General features: G+C 43.0%; 1 protein-coding gene across 1 annotated transcript in view; it reads left to right on the top strand.

Annotated features, from left to right (window-relative positions):
• Positions 1–22,994, top strand: part of LOC308649645 (uncharacterized protein) — a 626,952-nt gene that overhangs the window by 134,442 nt on the left and 469,516 nt on the right. The window contains exon 2 of the mRNA XM_081295371.1: positions 22,556–22,689. Within this exon, the coding sequence (XP_081151497.1) occupies positions 22,556–22,689 (134 nt within the window). The remainder of the gene's footprint in view (positions 1–22,555; positions 22,690–22,994) is intronic.

Raw genomic sequence — 22,994 nt, 5'->3', positions numbered from 1 at the left:
TTAATAGTTAGTGTTATTCCTATTCTCATCTTAAAATCACAAATGATTTTTTGGGAAGTTTTTTGAATAGCTTAGACTAAAGTAATAATCAGATAAGCTTAGTGGTAGATGAGGACAAACATTGTTTTGCCAAAGACTAGAATATGGATACATTTATCTCTATCTTTGTATATATGTCTCCATATATATCCATATCTATCTATACATATGAATATCTACCAATATTTCCATCTCTCTCTCTATAACTAGATCCACCTAGTCAGTTCTGCTATCACACATATTTTGAGAGTGTGAATTGGCTCCAGCCAATGAGAATTTCATGGTGGTTAACGTGTGATTTTGTCAGCGAGAAGTACTAGGTGAATCCTGAAAACTGTACCCAGCAGATCCAAGCCTTGTGGGAACACAAAATCCATACATCTCAAGTATCTGCCTGCTCCCTCAGTGTGCCACACATGGGCTGAGCCATGCCCACCTGCATCCACGTACCTGGGGAATGTGCTCCAACCCCACCCTGTCCTGTCCTTCTCCCACCACTTCACAATTACCTACAGGCAGCTGCCCAAGGATGACACCCACATCCACAAGCAAACCACAGGCCTTTGTCAGGGTAAAATGCCATGTTTATTGTAATATTTATGATTTCTTAACCATTTAACACGTACATGACTATCTTCCTCGGGCTGCTATTTTTAAGTGCTTCTTAACATGTCACTGAGAAATTTTTGAGGGCTATGTCCTAACCCCATTTTCTCTACAAGGAAGGCCTGTAGTTTTCATTGTGTGGTTTTATACAGTTTGGTGGTATTTAGAACCCTGTATGTTGCACTGTAGCATAACTGATTGTATTTGTTATAATCATTCAGTAACATTCTGCCTTCCTCTTTTTTTAAAAAAAAATCTTTTCTGGGTTCATTAGAGTCTCTTCTAGTTTTTAACTAGCTTAATAGAAAATAATATTCACCATCATTTGAATATTTAGCTTGGTAAAATCATAGATCTCTTCATATTGCATAATCTTGATAAATGTTTGTTGAAATGATGTGAATTGGTTTATTCACTGGTTAGATAATAGAACCTGTAATTAAGGATGCTAAGATTCCTGTCTCAGATATCTATTCAACCTCACTACTCACAAACCCATGAATTTCCCAGACCTTATTTGCAGAAATAAAATTCTACAGAGATGGCAATATTTTCAAGGACCAAGTTTAATAATGATACATTGAAAGAGAGATTATAATGAAAACACGGCTTAAGGATAGATTCACTTTCTCCTTGACTTGTAAATGTTATTAGTCAAGTTAAACCTGGGAGTGCAGTTATCAGAAACTCAGCCTGGTTCTTCCTATGTCAGCTTCACCCTTACCTTTGAGTTAGCTGCACGTGAGGTGTGGCCATAACTCCGGCATTGCAGATCAGATGGACGTCAGCAGTTAAGGAGTTATGTGTTGAACCTCATATGTGGCCAACAGATGCCTTTCTACTGGTTTCTGGCTCTCTTAAACTCCCCTTCTTCCAAGGAAGAAAAAGAAACTGGTAAGTAGGAGAAAACAGATCCCCCGCCCCCAATATGGAAAGCCTAAATTCCCAATCCATGTGCAGAAAGAAACATTTTCCAATTGATGATTTCCACAGGTGGTATTCTGAAATTTAAATTTGATGACTTTCCTCTTCCTCTGAGTTTGCACCTAGTAAAGTTTAGTGCATTACTAGAGCAGATCAAAATGTGCTACTGGGTAGAAGAGTTTCTTAAATAGATTTCTTAAAATCTTTCCAATCACTGTCAATTAATTTTGAAACATTTGAAAATATGTATGTGAGATTTTATACCTAGAAAATTAAATAAAAATGCTTAAATACATTTTAAAATAGTTAGAAAAGGTATATTTTCTAATTATTTTTTCTCCTGGTATTTTCTGTCCTTATTTTTCCTGCTTCTTTTGTCCTTTGCTGTTGTAATATCTTTGTACAACTTCTATGGTGATTCTGTCTTTTTTTTTTTAATTATTGCTCACAGCTATCTGTGAGAAGTTTCTGTAGTGGAAGGACAAAGTCATGGCTGTCAGGAATTCCTATTCAATAGGCAGTGTGAGAGAAAAGTTGTTTACTGCTTACTTCTCAGTTACTAGAGTTGGTGATTGTAGGTATTTCTATGATCTGACCTTCTCCTCCACCTTTGCTCATTGACAGACTGCTTCTCACAAATATGGCTTCTGTATGTGCATCCCCTTGTTCAGGCTCAGCTCTTCTGTGCCTGATGGGGCAAACCTGGAGGAGGATATTGACCAATGGGAAATGAAGATGATGTGAGTGGGAAGGAGGGGCCAATTGAGAGGGAGACAAATGTCAAAAATGTCTACTCCACAACTTGGACTAGTTATATAATCTAATTTTAAAGCTAATTCTCCAAACTATCTTAATTAATATTTTCTGCTCTCCCAACATTGAGGTTTCATCAGAATGATCACTACCTAAAAAAAGGTTTCACGGTTCTCCTCCCCCCTCCTATGAAAAAAGAGCTGTTTAAGTAATAAAGTAAGTAGAAGGCAATAAGCAGGTAGCAGATAAAGGCAAATCAAGGGAAATCACAAAATGTAAAAAAAAAAAAAAAATCCTAGCCTTTTTCTCTTTTCTTTTTTTTCCCCTTGGTACTAGGGATTGAGTCCAGTGGTGCTTAATCACTGAGCCACACCCCCAATCCTTTTTATTTTTTATTTTGAGACTGGGTCTCATTAAGTTGCTTAGGGCTTCACTAAGCTGCTGAGGCTGACTTTGAGCTTGAGATCCTCCTGCCTCAGCCTCCCAAGGTGCTGTCCTAGCATGCTAAAGGCATGCATCGTAATTTGTAATGCTAAAGAAGGAGATGGCTTGGATTTTAACTGGAAGTCTGAACACAAACAAGAGACTGTAAGCACAACCAATGACTCTAGGAGCTAAACAACTGTGGGCCATTTTAATTAACCTGGCTTTGCTTTAGTCTGGTGCGGGCTTCGTGATCACCTGGCTCCTTGTTCTGCATTTCTTAACGGATACGCTTTGGCTTATTGGGCTGGCTGTTTCCTTTTAAAAACAGAATATATTACCAACTCTCCCCTTGGTTCATGTGATAAAGTAGTTCAAGACATTTCAAAACTGGAGACTCTTAAATATTCACTGTTAGAAAACCCACACACATTGAAAAAAACTTGTTAGTGATGATCCTAAATGTTAGGAAAAGCTTGACAGTGGGCAGTGGATATTCTGAAACTGTGTTAGTTAGGTTTTTGTCACTGTGACCAAAATACCCAACCAGACCAACTTAGAGAAGGAAAGGTGTATTGGAAGCTTATGGTTTCAGGGGAGCAATCCATGATTGGCTGACTTAATTGCTTTGGTCCCAAGGTGAGGCAAAACATCATAGCAGAAGGGTGGCATCAGAGGAAAGCTGCTCAACTCATGGTGGCCAGGAAGCAGAGGTGGGGAAGGTGAACCCTTCTGGGGCCTGCTCACAGTGGCCGCCTCCTCCAGCCACCTTCCACCGGCCTGTGGTCACCACTCAGCCCATTCAAACCAGGATGGACTGATGAGGTCACAGCTCTTATAATCCAATCGTTTCACCTCTGAATATTCCTTGGGAGCTTTTGGGTGATACCTCATATCCAAACCATAACGGAAACCTCAAATAAATGTCCTCAGCCTGGCTTATTAGCTTGCTCTGAGTTTTCTGGTCTCCCTCTCTTTTCTTTTTTTTCCTCCTCAGACTGATTGAGTGAAAACCCAGCAGATAAAATCATTTTGCAATACAGAAGCAATCTCACAACTTTGGGCCAGATAATAGCCCTGTTTAAGTCTGCAGGAGGGATACTTTATTGACAGTAAATTCCTACAGCCTATGCACAAATATTGGCAGGCAGGTAACCAACTAACAGTTGGAAAAGGTAGGCAAATAGGTGAGGTCACATCGGAGTCTGAAAAGACCCTCATTGTCATGGCTTGGTAAGTGGAGAATATTTTCCTCCTCCATTTTTTGTCACCTATGGGGCAATATTCAATAGTTCTTTCTCCAACAATCACTCCTGGCCACATCTTTGGTCTACACCAGTGGATTTCAATCCTGGATGCCTGTTAGAATCACCTGGGATGTTTTGAAAAATACCACTGTATCTGTACCTAGAGATTTTGATTTATTTGGTCTGGGAAGAAGCACAGAATTTGGTAATTTTTGAAGCTTTCTGAGTGACTTTGAGTTTATAGTCATTGTTGAGAAGTGCCGGCCCCACACATTTCCTTGCAGTGTTCTTGGGTCTGCTAGAGTCACTTATGGAACTTTAAAAACCACCAATGTCCATGGCATGCCCCTGACCAATGATTTCAGACCCCCTGGGGTTCAGATCCTAGAATTATTAGTTTAAAAACTCCATAAGGACGCCATGAGTTCTGCAGTGGAGGTTAAAAACACTGATGTGGAATGAAGTGGGGGCCATAGAGGACAGCTGTGCATGTGTGGGGGACACCTGGCGCTGAGATGGGCCCTCAGGGGGATTCTAGGAGGACTGGCATTGCCACAGAAGAAAAGAAAGCCCCCAGCACCCAGTTAGAGATGAAGACTTGAACTCGTGTCCCTCCTCTTCAGGTTATGAGTTGGGATCTTTACCAAGGGAGCATCCATGGGGAGACAGAGGGAAGGGACACAGACATAACTGTCCTGGAGAGGTCACTTCAGAGAGGGAGGGGTGGCGGGGTCTTGTCGGGAGGTTTCTCAGGGTGAGCATTTGCATCTCCTCTACCCTTTCTTCTGTAGCCGTTTCTTGCTGAGTGGCATCCTTTCCTACTTCCAGAAGATCTCTGGCAACCTAGATGTTCAGGAGATCCTTGTCATGATCACCCAAGCCCACCCACCCCAGAAGCACCCACCTACCCATGTCAGAGCAGTGGCAGTCACAACCAACTCATCTTCATCTCTGAGTCAATGGTCTTACTCTTCAACAAGGCCATTTTCACACGTGTGTGTGTGTGTGTGTGTGTGTGTGTGTGTGTGTACACACAGGCACACAGGAATTCCTGGAGTCTTTGTTTGGAGGTTCCTGGCTGCCCTCCTGGGACCCTGGCTCTGTAGACCTGCAGCGGCCCAGTGTGCTTCCTTTGAAGGTCTTCCCGGCCGTTCCCACCACTTTACCGCCCAGGCCTCACACTGGCCGTGAAGCAGAGGCATCTCACTGTGGGGTGCTGGTTTTCAGAGAAAAATGGCTAAGAATCCAAATGAAGATCTGCGGCTCTTTCCTTACACACCCTTGGCTTTCTTCAATATCAGCTGTTTCTACAGGAATCAGGGTTTGAGCCCTTATCTTTTTTTTTTTTAATTTGTTCTAATTAGTTCTACATGACTGTAAAATGCCCTTTGACACATCATACATAAATGGAGAATAACTTCTCATTCTTCTGGTTATACATGATGTAGAATCACACCAGTCATGTAGTCATATATGCACATCGGGTAATAATGTCTGATTCATTCGATTAACCTTTCTACTCCCATATCCCTCCCCTCCCTTCAACTCCCCTCTGTCTAATCCAAAATACCTCTGTTCTTCCTTAGCTTCTTCCCCTCTTTATTGTGAATTAGCATCCACATATCAGAGAAAACATTTGACTTTTGGTTCATTGGGTTTGGCTTATTTCATTTAGCATCATATTCTCCAGCTCCATCCATTTACCAGCAAATACCATCATTTCATTCTTCTTTAAGGCTGGGTAATATTCTGTTGTGTATATATACCATATTTCTTTATCCATTCACCTGTTGCAGGGCATCTAGGTTGGTTCCACAGTTTAGCTATTGTGAGTTAAGTGGCTATAAACATTGATGTGGCTGTGTCCCTGTAGTATGCTGATTTGAAGTCCTTTGGGTATAAACCAAGGTCTTTTGTATATTTCTATGTATGACATTTTCAGTTGTCATATGTTGTAAGCTTTGTATGACATAAGTGGGCAATTGGTACTGGTCCTAATTCTTTTAAATTAGACCCTCTCCCCCAAAATATGGTTGGACAAGTTGTTCAAAGGCCTTGATGACATTATTCTAAACACTCAGCAGAACAATAGTGTCAGTTCTCTTGGGTATTGGTTCCCTCAGCCAGGGCCAGCAGGTCCTGTGTGGAAAACCCCCTTCCCTGCTCCAGATGGCCACTCCCCACCCTGGCCATGTTTTTCTTCTACTGCTCTTTATATGCAGATTCCTAAGGTCTGTAGGGTGAGAGTGTGGCCTGGGGGCTTCTTTGGTACTTGCTTTTGGATCCCTTCCTGTCCAGGTTGAAAGCAGCTCCCACGGGTGTGGCGTGTGTCTCATGAGTGCAGAATACTGCTGTCTTCATCACCTGGCCCATGGGCCTGGGCACAGGAGGAAAGTCAGAAGGTCCACATCCCATGCTATATTGGGGGATTGGATTTTTCTTAGTACGCATGGGGTTTGAGGAGATTGAGTAAATCTTCTCCCAAACATTGGTGATTTTTATAGTTGAATATCCTCCTGTGTGGACCCCACCCTTTGGGGGTGGCTGCTGTTCCCCTGGCTTGTAGCTTGGGGGTTTTAGGTTTATCTTTCCACAATGGAGAAGAGTGGGAATTGCCTCTAGTTGACTCACGAGGAGACAGAAATGCAAGGGGATAAGCACCTGGTTCGAGGCCACGAGGCTGTAGGTGGTAAAGTCATGCTTTAAACCCAGATCCACCTGGCCGTAAGCCCGCACATCTTCCCCTGCACTGCCTCGCTTCTCAGAACACTGCCCTAAACATACGGGCATGGAGGACACTGAGACAACACCATCCACAGCCTCATCCTGCTGCTGCCCCTAAGGAGATGCAAGACACCAGCAAGTCTGTTAATTTCCTCGAAGAGCTCCAAGTCTAAAAGCCTCATCTTCCTTCAACATGAGACTTGTTACTGTGTATTTCCTTTTATTTTGAACTTCATGCATGCTTGCATTGGGTGGAAGGATTCTGTAACTATGGGGCTATGTGACTTTTAAGATGGTCTCCCATCTCCTCCCCACCACCATGTTTGGAAGGTTCTATTACTGGGAATTGGTTCTAGGAATCCAGAAGCCCTCTGCCATGATTCTGAAAAGTAGCCCTTGTCTTTTTCTTTCCCAACCAGCACGACAGATGGGAGAGTAAATGGCCGTACTCTTCAACAAAGCCATTTTCTAAACCTAGAAAATGCTCCTGCTTGGAGGTGGCAGTATTAGGTTCCACAATCTAATAAGTCCGTGGGGACAACAGATGTAGAAGCGCCTTATGGAAGTGGGTTCACAGGACAATAATATAGACACTAGAGGGACTCTGTTTATTTGGGGACATTGGCAAAGATGGAGGAGACAGAATTCAGGGGTATGATGTGTCATATTTACCCGTATCATTTTCTGTCCTGAGTTTTGCTACATATAGAGCAGGCATTGGATTAGCTTCATAAGTGTATTCAGGGAGCTCATTAGAAATGCAGAACCTGCGTCCACATTAGGTCTACTGACTCAAAATGTTCATATTGAAAATATTCTCATGAAATTTATGTACGCATTAGCATTTCAGAATTCCTGCTCTTGAGTAATGATGAAAAACACTGGCAAATAGGATCAGAAGAATGGATCTGAAGGATGTGATAGAGGGAGAGCGTAGTAGAAGATTTGTCTTGGATGCTAGAATGTCTAAATAAATAAATAATCAACTGGGAATGCATTGTGAAGCTTAGCAATAAGAATGATAGATCATGCTTTAGAGTGTAACCTCCCCCACCCCTCCTCTGCCTCCCATCTTCCACAGTCCTAATTAATAGGCGGATCCTTGCTGGAATGCCAGAGTTGGTTGTTGTGATGTGGACCTCTATGTTGGGATACAAAGGGCGGTCCAGCAGGGAGCAGAGAAATTTGGAGCTTTGGGGGCAGGGAGATAAGGAATCATTCTTTCCTTTAGTCACTTTTCAGTCTCTGAACAATAAACATGGGCAGACGAGCTCTTTGTAAGAAATAGCTGATATGGGGCTGCCCAGCTAAATTTCCATGAAGACTCATAACTCTTATTGCCTATAACTGAGCAGAACTGGGGACAATGGGGACTGACACTAGTCTATGGGGAATATTAGTTAAGAATCTACTTTGCTTTTTTTTTTTAAGAAAGAATAACTTACATTAATTACTACAACAAACACTCCCCCCGTATCTCAGGGCTTAACATGATATATTTCTTGCTTAAGTTACAGTTCAATGTGTATTCTGAGCATCAAATCAGGGACCTAAACTGTTTCTTTTTGTAGCTCTGTCATCGTATGGCTTCAGGTCACCTTGGCCTCATTCAGACTAAACAGAGGATTGTGTGGGATGCTTTGATAAACTGGACCTAAATCGACATCAATCACTTCTACCCATGTTCTCATCAACTGGAATTTAGTCACATGGGCATACCTCGTTGCAAGAGAGGATGGGAAAAATAGTTGAGAGGAAATAGAAGAATCTGTCAGTGTTTCAATAAGCAAGAGAATCAGGACTGCCTCACTCATCTGGAAAGTGATGGAAAATCCCCTCTGCCTTGTGTGTTTACTTAGCTGAAACCCATTTTTCTGAGACAAAATGTGTTTTTATGTGTATGCTCTGTGTAAGTGAGTGTGGAGGTACCATTTTACAACGTCCTAGAATAGATGGGTATAGAGTGAATGCCGGGGAGTTTCTTTGAGGACAACTGGGAGGAATTGGAGACCCTGCAAGAATCTTTATGTCCCTCAGCATGCTCCATTACAGTCAAGGGTGACATATCTGGTTGGGACTTGTAAAGGAGATCATGGATGCAAAGTCAAGAGTGAGAAAGGAAGGGAGCGGGGAGGAGAGTAGGAAGGAGGGCAGCAGGAGGGGGGAGGGATGGCTTCAGCAACCCAGTTGGTACAGCTCACTCCAGGAGGAGCCAGGGGTGGGGTCTGGCTGGCTCAGTCTCTTGGTTTGCTTCCTGATTGTCAAGCAAGGCTCTGGATTGCTGTCTATCTCTTCCTCTGACCTTTCCCCACCCCATCCGCTTGCTCTCATAAGAGGCACTGGGTAAATTCTCTGTCTCGGTTCTGTCTGGCTGTTACTTCCATTTCTTCTACTCCTGGATTCACTAATTCTTGCTTTTAAACCAGGGGCCATGAAATGACAGGGGAAAAGAGTGAGTACCCATCCTGGGCCTGTTATTATACATCTGGTATCCTTGCAAATAAAACCTTTGAAGTTGGTGCCAATAATCTCAATACTTAGAAAAGAAAACAAAAATCTCTGTGATAAGAGAGGTTAAATAGTTTTTCTGTGGCCACATTTCTAATAAGTGCTAAAGTTAAAATTTGAGACAGGTATCTGACTTCAGGGATTGGGCTTTTTCTTCCAGCTAGGATCAGCCATGAACCCTCATTATCCCACCACCCCAGCCCCGGCATGTTTGTTTCTCCTGGTGACACCTTTGAAGTTCAGCTCTGTGGCCCAGCTTCTTAGCCTGTGACAATAAGTGACTGAAAGTGGCCATTACAGAGTATGGCCTCCATAGGACAGCCACTGAGATCCTGCATGAGACTTGGAAAAGAAAAAGAGATTAAAAATCGGGAGTGAGAGCTGGAATGCAGAGGTAGGATCTAGAACTTTTGCTTCTTCCAATCTCTATGGGATATATACTTGGGTGACACTTAAGAAGTCATTGTTGAATGAATGGAAACCCCTGTCCCTGAGATAATAGCCTTGGGCTGCCCAGAGGTAGATGTAGGGATTTTCCTATTGGGTATTTGCTCACTGTCCTCCTGTGAGGCGATGGCAGTTGGCGGACCCAGAAGCTCATCGCAGGATCATTTTTCTTGGGAAACAGTGTGCACCAAGACCCCTGTGTGCAGTTACGTCACGTGCTATGTCAGTGTGCAGAGAACAGCATGGTGAGGACAAACACAGGACTGTTTGAGTCCTAGCTTAACCTGTACTGACAGGTAAGTTCATGTAACAGGTACCAGTTGCAATTCTGTCATTGTTAAATTTTGAATAAGAAGCAACTATATAGTAAAGGCTGGTGTGTGTGTGTGTGTGTGTGTGTGTGTGTGTGTGCGCGCCGGCAAAGTGCAAGCCCTCAATAAATTGTAGCTATTATCTTTATTCCAAGCAGATATAATCTCTGCCCTGTAGAAACGTGTGCTTTGAACCAGCTAATATTTACTCTGATTCCTTATTGAAACAATAAATGGCAGAGATGGGGCAGGGTCAGCTTTATGTGCACTAGGAGCTGGACTGACCCAAGGCTTTCCCACTTAGAGCCTTGAGTGGCAAGGACCAGTGGCATCAACTGGGAGCTTGGAAGAGATTCAGACTCTCAGGTCCTACCCCAGATCTCTGAACCAGAATCTGCACGAGAAGCAGATCTCTAGTAACATGCGTCCACACTGAAGGCACTGGGAGGATCTGCAAAGCTGAGATGCACACCTTCAGACTGCAGGGAGGATAAGTCATAGCTCCAGAAGGAAGTGCTGATGATTTTCTCCTTGGAGCAGAGAGAGGAGTATCCATGGGCTCTCCTCCATTGTCTGAAAGAGGACTTCCTGGGTGCCATGTTTGGGAGGAGTATGATGGAGATGTGGGGATTGAAGCTTCCCTTGGATCTACTTCTGATCGCACCCTAATTGCTTTTGGTGGCCTGTTGCCGGGGTGCGTGGATGGACTGCTGAGTCAGAGCATGCTGGGGAGGAGAATGGAGTGTGTGTCTGCTGCTGGTGGCCTCTGCAGTGGTGACCCGTGGCCTCCACGGAGCGCAGTGCAATGGTTGCTATGGTAACTGCCGTGCTTGGTCAGGGGTGACTAGCTGAGCTGCAGGAAGTGGATCACCGGCCCTCCTGTTGCCAACACAGTGGTGCAAGTGTGGTCTGGCCCCACCAGCTTGGGAATTTGACGGGGGGCAGAAGTGAGCTTTCTTGTTCCTTATTTGGTTGTAAGTCCTTCACTCTGGGGGCACCAAGAAAATGAAGAAATGAAATTAATATGAAATTAAAAGTATTTAATGCTAGTATGATAAAACACAAAGCACCTGAAGTATGTAGGAAATCCAGGCATAGATGCATGGACTCACCCCTAGAACTGCTGTTCTGGTTTAGAGCTGATCAACAGAGAGCTCAAGGAGCTGAGAAGGACTCCTCCATGTGCCTCATTTTATAGATAACAAGTCTTAAGACCAGAAAGGTTCAATCAAGATCAAGGTCAAGGTCACACAACAGTGGGCAAATGAAACTCAGTTTATGATATCTAGAAGCTGATGGACTACAGAAACTTCAGAGAAGAATCAATTCCAGACCTCTGGGCTCCTTATTCCTGATGCAGTGTTCATTATGACATCAGATATCACTTCTTTGATTTACTAATATTCTTTTGGGTCTCAGGAAAGAAGAATGTTACCTGTCCTCTGATGGTTGGTAGCAAGGTCCAGAAGAGTGTGGCCCTGGTCTCATGTTGAGTTGGATTCCACTCCTCGGTCCTATATTTCACTATGAAATTTTCCTTCTCTGAGCCTATGTTTATGAAATAGAGGTAATAAAATAATGGTAATAGTAATAATAATTGCCTCACAGGGCTTTGGAATCATGTATGTAAAGTGTGTCTGGCAGAGTTGATGTTTAGTAAATGTCAATCCTGGTTCTTGCCCTGAACTTCGAGTAGAAAGGGCTTCCACTTTATGTACCTGACCTAATTACTGAAGACAATTTGTAATATTAAATGGGGTACATATTAACTACATGTTAGTAGTTTTCGATTTCAGACTGTAGTGACATGCTGAAATGAGCGGCAAAGAGCAAATGGGTTATAACTGCTAAGCCTCCAGCCGTCTGTGGATCCTGGGTGACAATAGCGAGCACTTGAAACCACAATGATAAAGCAATACAGAAATGTACCAACAGCTTTGAGAGGTGTGAATAGAGCGTATTGAATTTGAGTCAAAGAGAATTATTCTGCCATTATATAAAAGGACTAGCAGAGTCTCATTTAGAATATCATTTTCAATTCTTAGCACTTTGGTGTTAGAAGGATATTGTAGCAATGGATAAAGCAAAGCAAAAGCAATGAATGCGCTTCAAGAATTCAGTGAGCTTGGTGGTCTGGAAGAGCCAAAGGATCTAGGCTTGTGTTGAGGAGAAGGGAGAAAAAGGGGGTGTTCCTGAGGCCCATCTGACTCCTCGGAAGACAGAAAGAATCACTACCACAGAGCGACTGCTTTTGTGCTTATGAGAGAAAGAATGTTGCGGGGGAGAAACTAGGTCTTGTGCAACTTACAAGCAATTTCCAAAGATTCTCAGGTTTGTATACTTGGTGAGTGAGTTTCCCATGGCTGCCACATCAGAGTACCACAAAGTGGTTAACTTAAATCTATTCTGTCATAGTTCTGGATGCTGGGAGTCTGAATCAAGATGGTAGCAGGGCCTGGTCTCTCTGAAGACTCAAGGGCAAAATCCTGTCTTACCTCTAGCTTCTGGTGACTGCTGGCAATCTTTGGCATTCCTGGATTCCAGCTACATCACTCCCTTCACCGCCTCCATGGCCACAGGACTTTCTTCTCTAAGTCTGATTCTGTGTGTCTTCTTGTAAGGACACAAGCCATACTGTATTAAGGACCCATCCCACTCCAGTGTGACCTCATCTTTATTAGCCACATCTGTAATTACCCCATTTCCAAATAATATCATATTCCAAAGTTCCAGGGCTTAGAGCTTGAGCACATATTATGAAGGGGGCAGGAAATTCAACTTACAGAGATAATTTGCAAAGTTGTCCATTGAAAATGATTGCTCTCTGCTACCAGGAAAGTAACTATGCAGATTTTTGGCTGTAGGATTTTTTTTAAACCTTTAATTGTATGTGTGTGTGTGTGTGTGTGTGTATAAGTGTGTAAGAGAGAAATTCAAAATATTTCCACTAAGATCAGGAACAATGCAGAAATGTCATCTTCCTTGCCTTTCACTTTCAACCATAATTCCTAGCTAATGCAATAATATAGAAAAAGGCTGGGGAAGAAAGAAATCAATCTTTGTTCACAGATGACATTATTTTCTATGTGAAGGATCCAAAAGAATCCAAAAAGAAAAAAAAAGAAGAAAAAAAAGAAAATAAACAAAATAACCCCACCTGGAACTAAAAAGTGATTTTACTAAGGTTGCAGGATTCCTATAGGTTTAATATATAAAAGCCAATTTTTTTCTTATATATTAGTACTGGACAAGTAGAATTTGAAATTAGAAACAATATGTTAGCACAAGAAAGAAAGAAAGAAATACTTAGATTTTAACCTAACCAAAAATATAATCTGTATAAGGAAAATTAGCAAACATTTATGAAAGAAATTTAAACAAAACTAAATAAATGAAGAAGTAATTCCATGTTCATGGATAGAAAAGTTTACTGTTATCAAGATGCCAGTTCTTCTTGAACTATAGATTCAAGGCAAATCTACTCAAATTCCCAGAAAGTTATATTACAGCTTTTGACAAACTGATTCTAAAGTTTATTTGGAGATGCAAAATAGCCAACTCAATATTGAAGTAGAAGAACAAAGTTGGAGACTGACACCACACAGCACCAAGACTCGGTAAAAGTTAATACAGTATTCAGGAAGGTGTGGTATTGAACCACAAATGGAACAGAACAGAGAGCTCAGAAATGGAGAACTTATACGAACATTGCCAATGACCTTGGAGAAACAAGAAAGGACCATACAATGGAGCTAAGATGGTCTTTTCAACAAATGGTGGTAGAACAACAAAGAAATGAATCTAAACGCAGGTCTCATACACTTCACAAAAACTAAATCAAAATGGCTCAGAGACCTAAATGTAAGTATAAAACTTCTAGAAAATAACATGGGAGAAAATTTGGATGAACCTGGTTTTGGTGATGACTTTTTAGATATGACACAAAAGCAAGGATCCATGAAAGAATAGATTGATACACTGGACTTCATCGAAATTAAAAATTTCTGCTCTTAAAAATATATTGCAGTATGACAAACAAAAATTTGGAGACAATATTTGCAAAGGACATTTCTGATAAAGGGCTATTATCCAAAAAATACAAAGAACCCTTAAAAATAAACAATAAGAAAATAAAAATCTCATTAAAAATGGGCAAAAGACCTGAAGAGTAATCTCACTGAAGGAGATACACAGATGCCAAACCTACGAAAAGATGATCCACATCATATGTCATCAGAGAAGTGCAAATTAAAACAACACACCCACGCCACACTTATAAGGATGGCCCAAATCCAGGACACTGACCACAGGAAAGTTCTGGGGAGGAGGCTGGCCCCAGGGACTCTCCTTCACTGCTGGTGGGAATGCAAATCAGTGCACTCTGGGAGAGAGTTTGGCGGTTTCTTACAAAGCTAAACATGTATGTTCCAGCAGTTGTGTTTCTTGATATTTACCCAAAGAAACTGAAAATATCTCCACATAAAAAACCAGCATACAGATGTCTATAGTAACTCTATCCATAATTACAGAAACTTGGAAGCAATCAAGATATCTTCCAGTGAGGTGAATGTGGTACATTCAGATAAAGCCTTATTATTCAGTGTTAAAAAGTAAAGGTGCTACCAAGCCAAGAAAAATATGGAGGAAATTTAAATGTATCACTAAGGGAAAGAAGCAATCTGAAAGGGCTACATACTATAAGACCTTCTTGAAAAAGCAGAACTATGGAGATAGTAAAAAGGTCAGCGGTTCCCAGGGTTGGAGGAAGGAGAGATGAACAGGTCTATATGATGGTGGACACATGCCATGAAGCATTTGTCAAAACCCATGGAAGGTACAACCCCAAGGGTGAGGCCAAGTGTAAACTATGGCTAAAAATGGTGCATCTGTGTAGGTTCATCAGGTGGAGCCGAAGTGATGGGGGAGTTGATGATGGAGAGTCTGTGCGTGTGTGGGAGCAGGGACTATTTTGGAAATCTCTAGCTTCTGCTTAATTTTGCTGTGAACGTAAAACTTCTTAAAAACAGTCTTCTAAAAAATTTTAAGAATATTTTAATTATTTTTTTGTTAGGGTGAGAAATACGACGTAAATGACCATTGCACCATTTTAAAATGTGAACTACTGTAGTGTTAACAATATGAAGACCACAGAGCTTCTCAGAGCTGGGTCATATGGGAGAAGACTGAAATGTAGCAAAGTCACCAAGACCTCCAGCAAGATGCCAACCAACTAAGTGCATCAGAAATGCTACTTCACTTTGGGTGAATATTCTGAAAATTGAAGATTAGGCAAGACAACACTCATTTAAAAATTAAAAAAGAAGAGGTGGTGAAAACAGAAGTTGAACGGCATTGGACAGAGGCAGAGGGGCAGCTTTTGGATGTGGAAGAGCAGGCACTGGAGCAGGAAAAGGCTCTGGAAGTATTCTGGGGCTCTGGGGAAGCTCATCCCTCCATGTGGAGCCTCTCCCAGGTCAAAGGGATATAAGGCAGGAGGAGGACAGGAGACTTCCTGCTCTGGTCCGGGTAGGGGCCAGAGGAGACGAAAACGTCTGCTCTAATGTATTTTCTGATGGTAGTTGAACTGGTACCAGGGATTGTGAATTTGGTCTAACACAGAGCCCAAGCTGCAATCTCAATGAGCACAACAAAACCCTCTGGCTTGAAACCTCACCAGAATGTTTCCAAGTCCCGGCATCTTGCACTCTGCTATGTGTTTCTGTGTCCCTCTCTGGGTCAAAGCCAGCATGTCACTTCACTGGCATTGCAACCTACTCTTCCCTCACCGTGAGCACATTTTCCACAGGGAAGGGGAGGTGGACTCTCAGGTGTACGTGGTTCAGAACCTTTTCATGGAGGGAGACAGGTGGCCAGCTGGCCCCGCCCCTGTCTCCCTCTTTTCTCTCAGTCCTCTGGCTGTGGCTGCCTGTACTCCGGGTGACTTGCCAATGACACCTACTGGCGCAGCTCGTCTCAAAGGCACATACAGCATCTCTGGAGCCCTTACAGGTAAGGGGTGCCATGATGGCGAGTCCTCCTCCAGGGGGCCCAGAGCTTGCCTCTCTCGAAGGAAGCCCAGGGCCGCTGCGGGGCCTCGATTTCCCCTGTGTCGTTACCAGGGACACCTCAGTGCCCAGCCCTTGTTGACGCCAGGGGATGCAAATGCAGGCAGAGGAAGGCCTGGCGGCTGGGGCGGGAGCTCAGAGCCCCGCAGATAGCCTGCAGCCGGGAAGAGGACCTCCGTGGATAATTAATACTGGAGAAACAATGGGCGACGAGGCTGTCAGTCTCCTTATTCATTTATTCTTTTCTAACCAAATTGATGGGCCAGTCTGCTGCCTTCTAGATCCACACGGATGATGAAACTGCAAACAAGTTTTATTTAAATAATGGGCAAATCTTCCCATTCGTCAGAGCCTATCAGAGCCTAATCCTTGTGCCTTAAAAATGACAAACTGCTCTCTCTATTGCCTGTTTGTTGAAAAGATAAAATAGGGGGAGGGGGACCCAAATGAAAACACTGATTGAAAAAAATTTAGATGCACAGATTAGACTACATATTAATCTTGGGAGAACTTTACAAAGTCAATAATTAACATGAAGATTCATCAGTCAATATTTAAAGACTAATTAAAAACGTATATAGTCTTATTCCTAGGGTATATGATTTTTTTTAACAATTGAAGTATGTTGATTACCCTATAAAGCCAAAAAGGAGTTTTAATAAAGGGATGATTGTAAGTGATACAAATAAACAGACATTTAAAAATAAGCACCTTAAAATTAATTTATTAGCTGTATGTTTAAATGTTTCTGACACCGATGAAGGTAAATGAATCTTCTACTGGATACATATTTGAATCCTTGTTCAGAAATCATTCCTAGGTATGTAAGAATAAATCACATCCAACATATTCATTCATTATTCTGTCACATATCCAGCAAGCATTTATTGAACACTTATTGTGTAGCAGGCCCTCCCAGAGGAACTTGGCCAGAAATAAGAAATATCTGTCTTCAAGGAGATTGATAGGTAAATAAGCAATTGTCATACGTTAAGTTGTCCAAACTCTTAATGTGGTGTTTCTCAAACTGCGGCAAGCATAGAGATTGCCTTGAAATCTGATTAAGATGCAGATTTGGTGTAGGTTTGCAGTACAATCCAGCTTTGACATTCCTCACATGCTCACAAGTGACGCTGAGGGATATTCTTTGAGGGTAAGGTAAGCAGAGATAGCCTCTGGGATTCGGTGGAAGAAGGAGAGGTGGACCCTCAGCTCTGTGGGGAGTGGGCTGGACTGGGCCAGATCCAGAAATGGCCTCTTGGAAGAACATAGGTGAACCAGGAGGTGAAGTGTGAGCCGGAGGGAGCCTGGTCAGAATTGGGGAGTGTGTGCACCTTCTGTCCTCAGTCCCAGAGGTCAAAGAGCCCTGTGTCTGTGTTTGGAAACTGCAGTTCACTTGAGATGGCTGGTATACTGTGGGTTTTCAATTGCACACACCAGTAAATTTTCTCCACTCTCTTCCTTTTTTTTTTTTTTTAATCCCTGACCCCTTATTTCCTTGAGCTAGTTGAAATTGATTTCCAGACTTCTGAATAAGGGGCACATTGGAAAGATTGTCAATTGACAAGATTATCAAGTAGTCAGGGGCCACAAGAAGTGTCGTGTGCCTTTCCAAGAGGACCGAATGATCTCAATCTCCAAAGGAAGAACTTGGAGACTTTCAAGAGTCTTGAACAACCAGTGTTGTGTGTGTGCACGTGCACATGCACACACTTTAAGCTTCAACCCCAAACCAGGGAGTGGCTTTGCTTGTGTTCCGTGTGGACCTAGGAATTCACGGATCCATGTAGAGAGCCATGGTTAGCAGACGTGGCAGCTGGAGACCATGTCACACCAGGCCACCCAAGCCATCTCACTTCTCATTGGTGAAATCTCTTTTGTTTCACACTTTAAAAAATGTTTCCATCTGAAAATTTTGACTTTCCTTCACCAAAGACCTTCTGTGTCCTCCGCCTCCATCACACCTTGTGTCAGTGTAAGTTTTCCTCAAATACCATTAAAAAAAACAAAACAAAACAAAACAAAACAAAAACCACTCTCTTGACTAGGATCTCTCAGTGACTCATTTCTGGTTAAAATGTGTAGTCCAGCCTCACAGCCGGGCACTCCATGCTCCCCTCGGACGACGCCTCCACGTCCCCTGCCCAGGGTCGTCCCTTAGCATGATGCATTCCAAGTCAGCGGTTTTCCTTTGCTGTCCCTCCTCTGATTCTTGTCAAATCCTGTCTTGATTTCCCACTTCTTCCTCAAGTCCTGGCTACTACTGCTACTAGTGGACATCTGCTGAAAGCCTGCCACAAAACTCAGTATTGGGCAAAGTACTGGGCAGCCTCAATCCTCCAGAGCATCCGGTGGAGGTATTGCTCTATAGGCTGGGAAAACGGGGCCCTGTGAGCTAATGTTCTCACCTGAAGACCACACAAGAAAAAGTGCAGAGCCAGAATTCAAGTTTAGGGCGGCAGCGGGCTGGAGCAGGGGCTCTTGGCCACCGTCCACTCTCCTCTCTCCTGCGGCAGGACCTGCCTGGCTCACAGCAAGGCCTGTAGGAAAGGTCTTTTCTGTGTTTTATTCACGCTTTGTTCCTCTGTCCTTCACAATTTAGCTCCCAAGAGGCTTCCTCATCTAAAGCACCCCATTCTGATTATTCCATAGCCTCTGCTCCCTCTAGCATGACATCGGGGTTTGGTCTTGCACCCCAGCCCTGTCGCGCCATTGTTGATCCCTGGTTTTGTGTCTGTCATGCCTTATCTTTTCACCTCTACTGTGTTTTTAAATGTCTATATGCTGCCTAGATCCATAGGTGTCCAACACTTGTCAAATAAATGACTTCACTTTCTAGCATGTTCTCTGGGCTGATACTTCCTCCCCCCACCCCACACACACAGTGGGAAACTTAAAGGCAGCAAAACATGTATTAAAACACACATATTTCATCTGTATAAATTTGTACCGAGTGGGGTGCTTCTCAGGGTAGAATCTCCAGACCCTGGGGGATCCCTGACACCATTTAAGCAGAGGGAAAACTCGGTGGGGGAGGTGTCAAAATATTTTCAGCACATTAAATGTCATTGGACTTTTTTAACTGCGTTGACAATGATGGCACAAATGCAATGATGGGATAAAACTGCTGGCGCCTGAGTATGGACCAAGTCACTGGTCCCAGACTGTGCTACATGAACAAACCAACCAACCAACCAGTGCCCGTCTCACTGAAGAATGGCCTTGATATGGCAGTAAAAGTGATGGATATTTTTAAACCTTAGACCTTGAGCACACATCCTTTCATCATGTGGGGAAAAGCAGGAAGGGTGCCCACGATGCTTCTGCTGTAGGGTGCGGTGAGGGGGTGTCTGGAGGGCAAGTCGTCCTGTGATTGAGTTGTGCGCTGAACTAGCTGCTTTTTTCATGAAACTCTGTTTTTAACTTGAAAACATCTGACAGACAGACTGGTTATTCAGACCTGGGTCTTTGGCAGACATTTTCTTTTAAAAAATGAATGAAGGGAGCCTGTCACTTCTAGGAAAACAACTGACAGCGTTTGCTGCCAGGGAGCTTTCAAGCAAAAATTAGAGATTTGGAAAACTCGTATCCAGCACTATGAGACTGACAGCTTCCCAAGGCTTCAAGATGCTTCGGGTGAGGCTGATGGTGATATTAACGCACATGAGTTTTGTTTTGCTGTTATGTAATGTATGTCAACAATTGGAAGACTTGCATAAATTAACGAAGTGATATTTTCCAAGTGATCAATGCACAAGGAAAAAAAATTTATTTCAAAGTGAAGAATAGATGGATGGATTTTAATATAACCAGCAGGAGAAAGTTTATCAATGTGGTTTCAGATTCCATAAAACAACTAACCTTTGAGAAGCTAAACTTGTTGAGTCTTATCATACTATAGACGAATATCCACAATTACCAGAGAAGGCTGTAAAGTACTCTGCCCTTTTCCAACTACATATCTGTGTCATACTGCATTTTCTTCTTATGCATCAACCAGAACAAAAATCTCAGCATATTAAATGCAGAAACGGAAATGAGAATTCAACTATGTTCTATTAAACCAAAGAGTGAAGAGATTTACAAAACTATAAACAATGCCATTCTTGTGACTGTATTCTTCTCCAGAAAATAGCTGCTTTCATAAAATTATTTGTGACAACATGCATCAGATTTATTGTTGTTTTTAAAAAAAGAAGTAATAAATATTTTTTTAAATTATCCGTTTAAATTTCCAATATATTAAAATTTAATACCTACAATCCTCATGAACAAAAGCATTTTGGGGCCCTCAATGTTTTTATAAGTTTGAAATGGGAAACCAAATTTTTTGAGAGCTATTGTTAAACACAGCTGTGGAGACAGCGTTGCAAAGGAGAAGTACCATTGCTTCTCTTCTTTCTTGAAAAACTGTCATCAACATCTACCTAGTTGATCTATAACCTGGTCCCTGTTGGCTCCTCTTCCTGAATATGGTAAAGATTCACCCACTTCTCTCCATCTCCATCTTCTCTTCCACCATCACAGTATAGGTCACAGGAGGAAGGAAACTGGCTGTTTTAGTCAGCTTTTTCACTGCTGTGTCTAAAGGACCCACCCAGAACAACTATAGAGGAAGAAAAGTTTATATGAGGGCTCATGGTTTCAGAAGTCTCAGTCCATAGACAGCAGGCTCCATTCCTCAGAGCTTGAGGTGAGGCAGAACATTATGGCAGAAGAGTGTGGCAGAGGGAAGGAGCTCATATGATGATCAGGAAGCAGAGAGGGAAACTCTACTTGCCAGATTCAAAATGTATACCCCAAAGCCACTCCCCCAATGCCCCGCCTTCTCTAGCCATACCCCACTGGCCTTCAGTTACCACAAAATTAATCCCATAAGGTTATTAATTCACTGATTAGGTCAAGGCTCTTGAAACCCAATCATTTCTTCTCTGAACCTTCTTGCATTGTCTTACATGTGAGCTTTTGAGGGCACCTCACATCCAAACCATAACACTAGCATAATATCCCAGGTGTTTTCATGCCTCCCCATATCCACAACCCCAAGTAGTTTCCTCCTATGTTAAATCTCACTCTAGACTTGGCTATGTGGCTTGCCTGGACCAATGGAACCATGGCAATAGGATTTAGGAAGAGTCTTGACAATCACCAGAGTTGGGACTTGGTCTCACTGACTGCTTTTGGAGTTTTACAATTGCCATGATATGAACACACCTGGCCAGTGACAGAGGTGTGACTCAGTCTCCTTTATCACTTCCTTAGCTTGGTGCCTGGCAGTTGACTGTAAATAGGTACATCAGGGAGCCCAGCTCAGACCAGCAGAACTACTCAAGTGAACCCAGCCTAAGTTTCTGAACCACAGGAGTTTATGCTAAAAAATGGTTGTGCTATAAGCCTCTGAGGTTTTGATTTGTTATTGTTTTGGTGTTGGGGGCAGTTTGTTAAGCAGCAGGTGCTAACTGATACACCACCATCATTCCCTGTCTGGGTTACTACAATGTTCCCTTCATTATCTCCTACCTTCTAATCTCTCTCTTCCCACTTCTGGTTTCTTCTTCATGCATCACTAGCAAGATCTTAGATGAAAACTTCCAATGGCCCTTCATTATCCTTGGAGTGAAATGTGAGCCCCATAGCTTGGATGGCTTATAGGCCCATGCTGATCTGGCCCCTGGTGACCTTTAGATGAGTTCATTTCAGTCTGTTTTGCTCCCTGAGCATCAGCCACATGACCACCTCTCTGCCTCAAGCATGGCAGCTTCTCCTTCACTCGGGGATCTTGCCCAGGTCACAGTCCCTCTGGCTCTTTGCCTGAGTGGCCCATTTTCATCCTTCTGTCCTCAGATCAGAATTTGCTCCCTGGTGAGATCTTCTCTGACTGCCCGATCCTCAGTGCTGTCCCTCCTCTTCCCCGTCACAGATGCCCATCGCTCCTCTTAACCCTCACCTCTCATTTATTATCAGAACTTCATCTCCTCTGTGCACTGAGATGCTTCTAGCTCCTCCAGCAATGCTTGACCCATCAGAGGGTTTCAGCAAATGCTCAACCAATTACTGATGAGTTGGGAAAGAGGGCAAGATCTCTCAGGGCTGGGCCCACTCATAGAATCCTGTGTGTGTGTGTGGGGGGGCATACTTTGAGGAATGGCCTCTTTCCCCCAAATCTTGGCATCTTGATTCAAGAAAACACAATGGGATACAATATAGTGTTCTTTAAACTTGCTGATGCAAGAATCACTCATATTAATGAGGTGCAGAGCTTGGGTCCTATTGAATCAGAATCTCTGGAGCAGATACCTGGGAATCCATATTTAAGCCAAGTTATTCTTAGGATTAGCAGGTAGGGGCACCACTGCCCAAATGGCCACAGTGCAGGCTTGGAGTCAGGGAGTGCTGGTTTTCAGTCCTGCCCTGGGTCTTGCTGATGGAATCACCTTAATTCTTTCCTTCCCCACTCCCTCCCTCACTCATTTACTCACTCACTCTCTAATTCATTTCTTTAATGCAGTTTTATTGAGCACCAACTATGCTCAGGCTCAGCTCTTGGTGATGGAGATGCAAGAATGGGCAAGATCCATAAGGTTCGGGTGCTCCATCGGACTCAGCTGGGGACAGGAAGACAAATGAGCAAAGTGATTTCAGGTAAGATGAATGCCATTTCCCAGATGGAAAATGAGAAGGCAATCCAGGTGCTGGGTAGGTACTAGAGGATGTTTTCAGATTGGATGGTCAGGAAAGACCTCCTCTCTGAGAGGGTGGGCATTATGCTGAGACAGGATGAGAAGACTCCCGCCTAGAGATGATGTATCACGACAGCATTCCAGACAGAGGGAGCGTGCCAAGTGCCCAGCCTCAGTGAGTCTTCTCCCTCTGTAACACGGTAGGAACCAGTCACGCTCTTGGATTACTTAGGGGTATCTGATGCTAGAGCTCTGTAGTACCTGATA

The sequence above is a fragment of the Spermophilus citellus genome (genome assembly GCF_964194105.1).
Source record: "Spermophilus citellus genome assembly, chromosome: 5".
Taxonomy (NCBI): domain Eukaryota; kingdom Metazoa; phylum Chordata; class Mammalia; order Rodentia; family Sciuridae; genus Spermophilus; species Spermophilus citellus.
The sequence above is the reverse complement of the archived record's forward strand: the minus strand, read 5'-3'. Positions and strand labels throughout refer to the sequence as shown.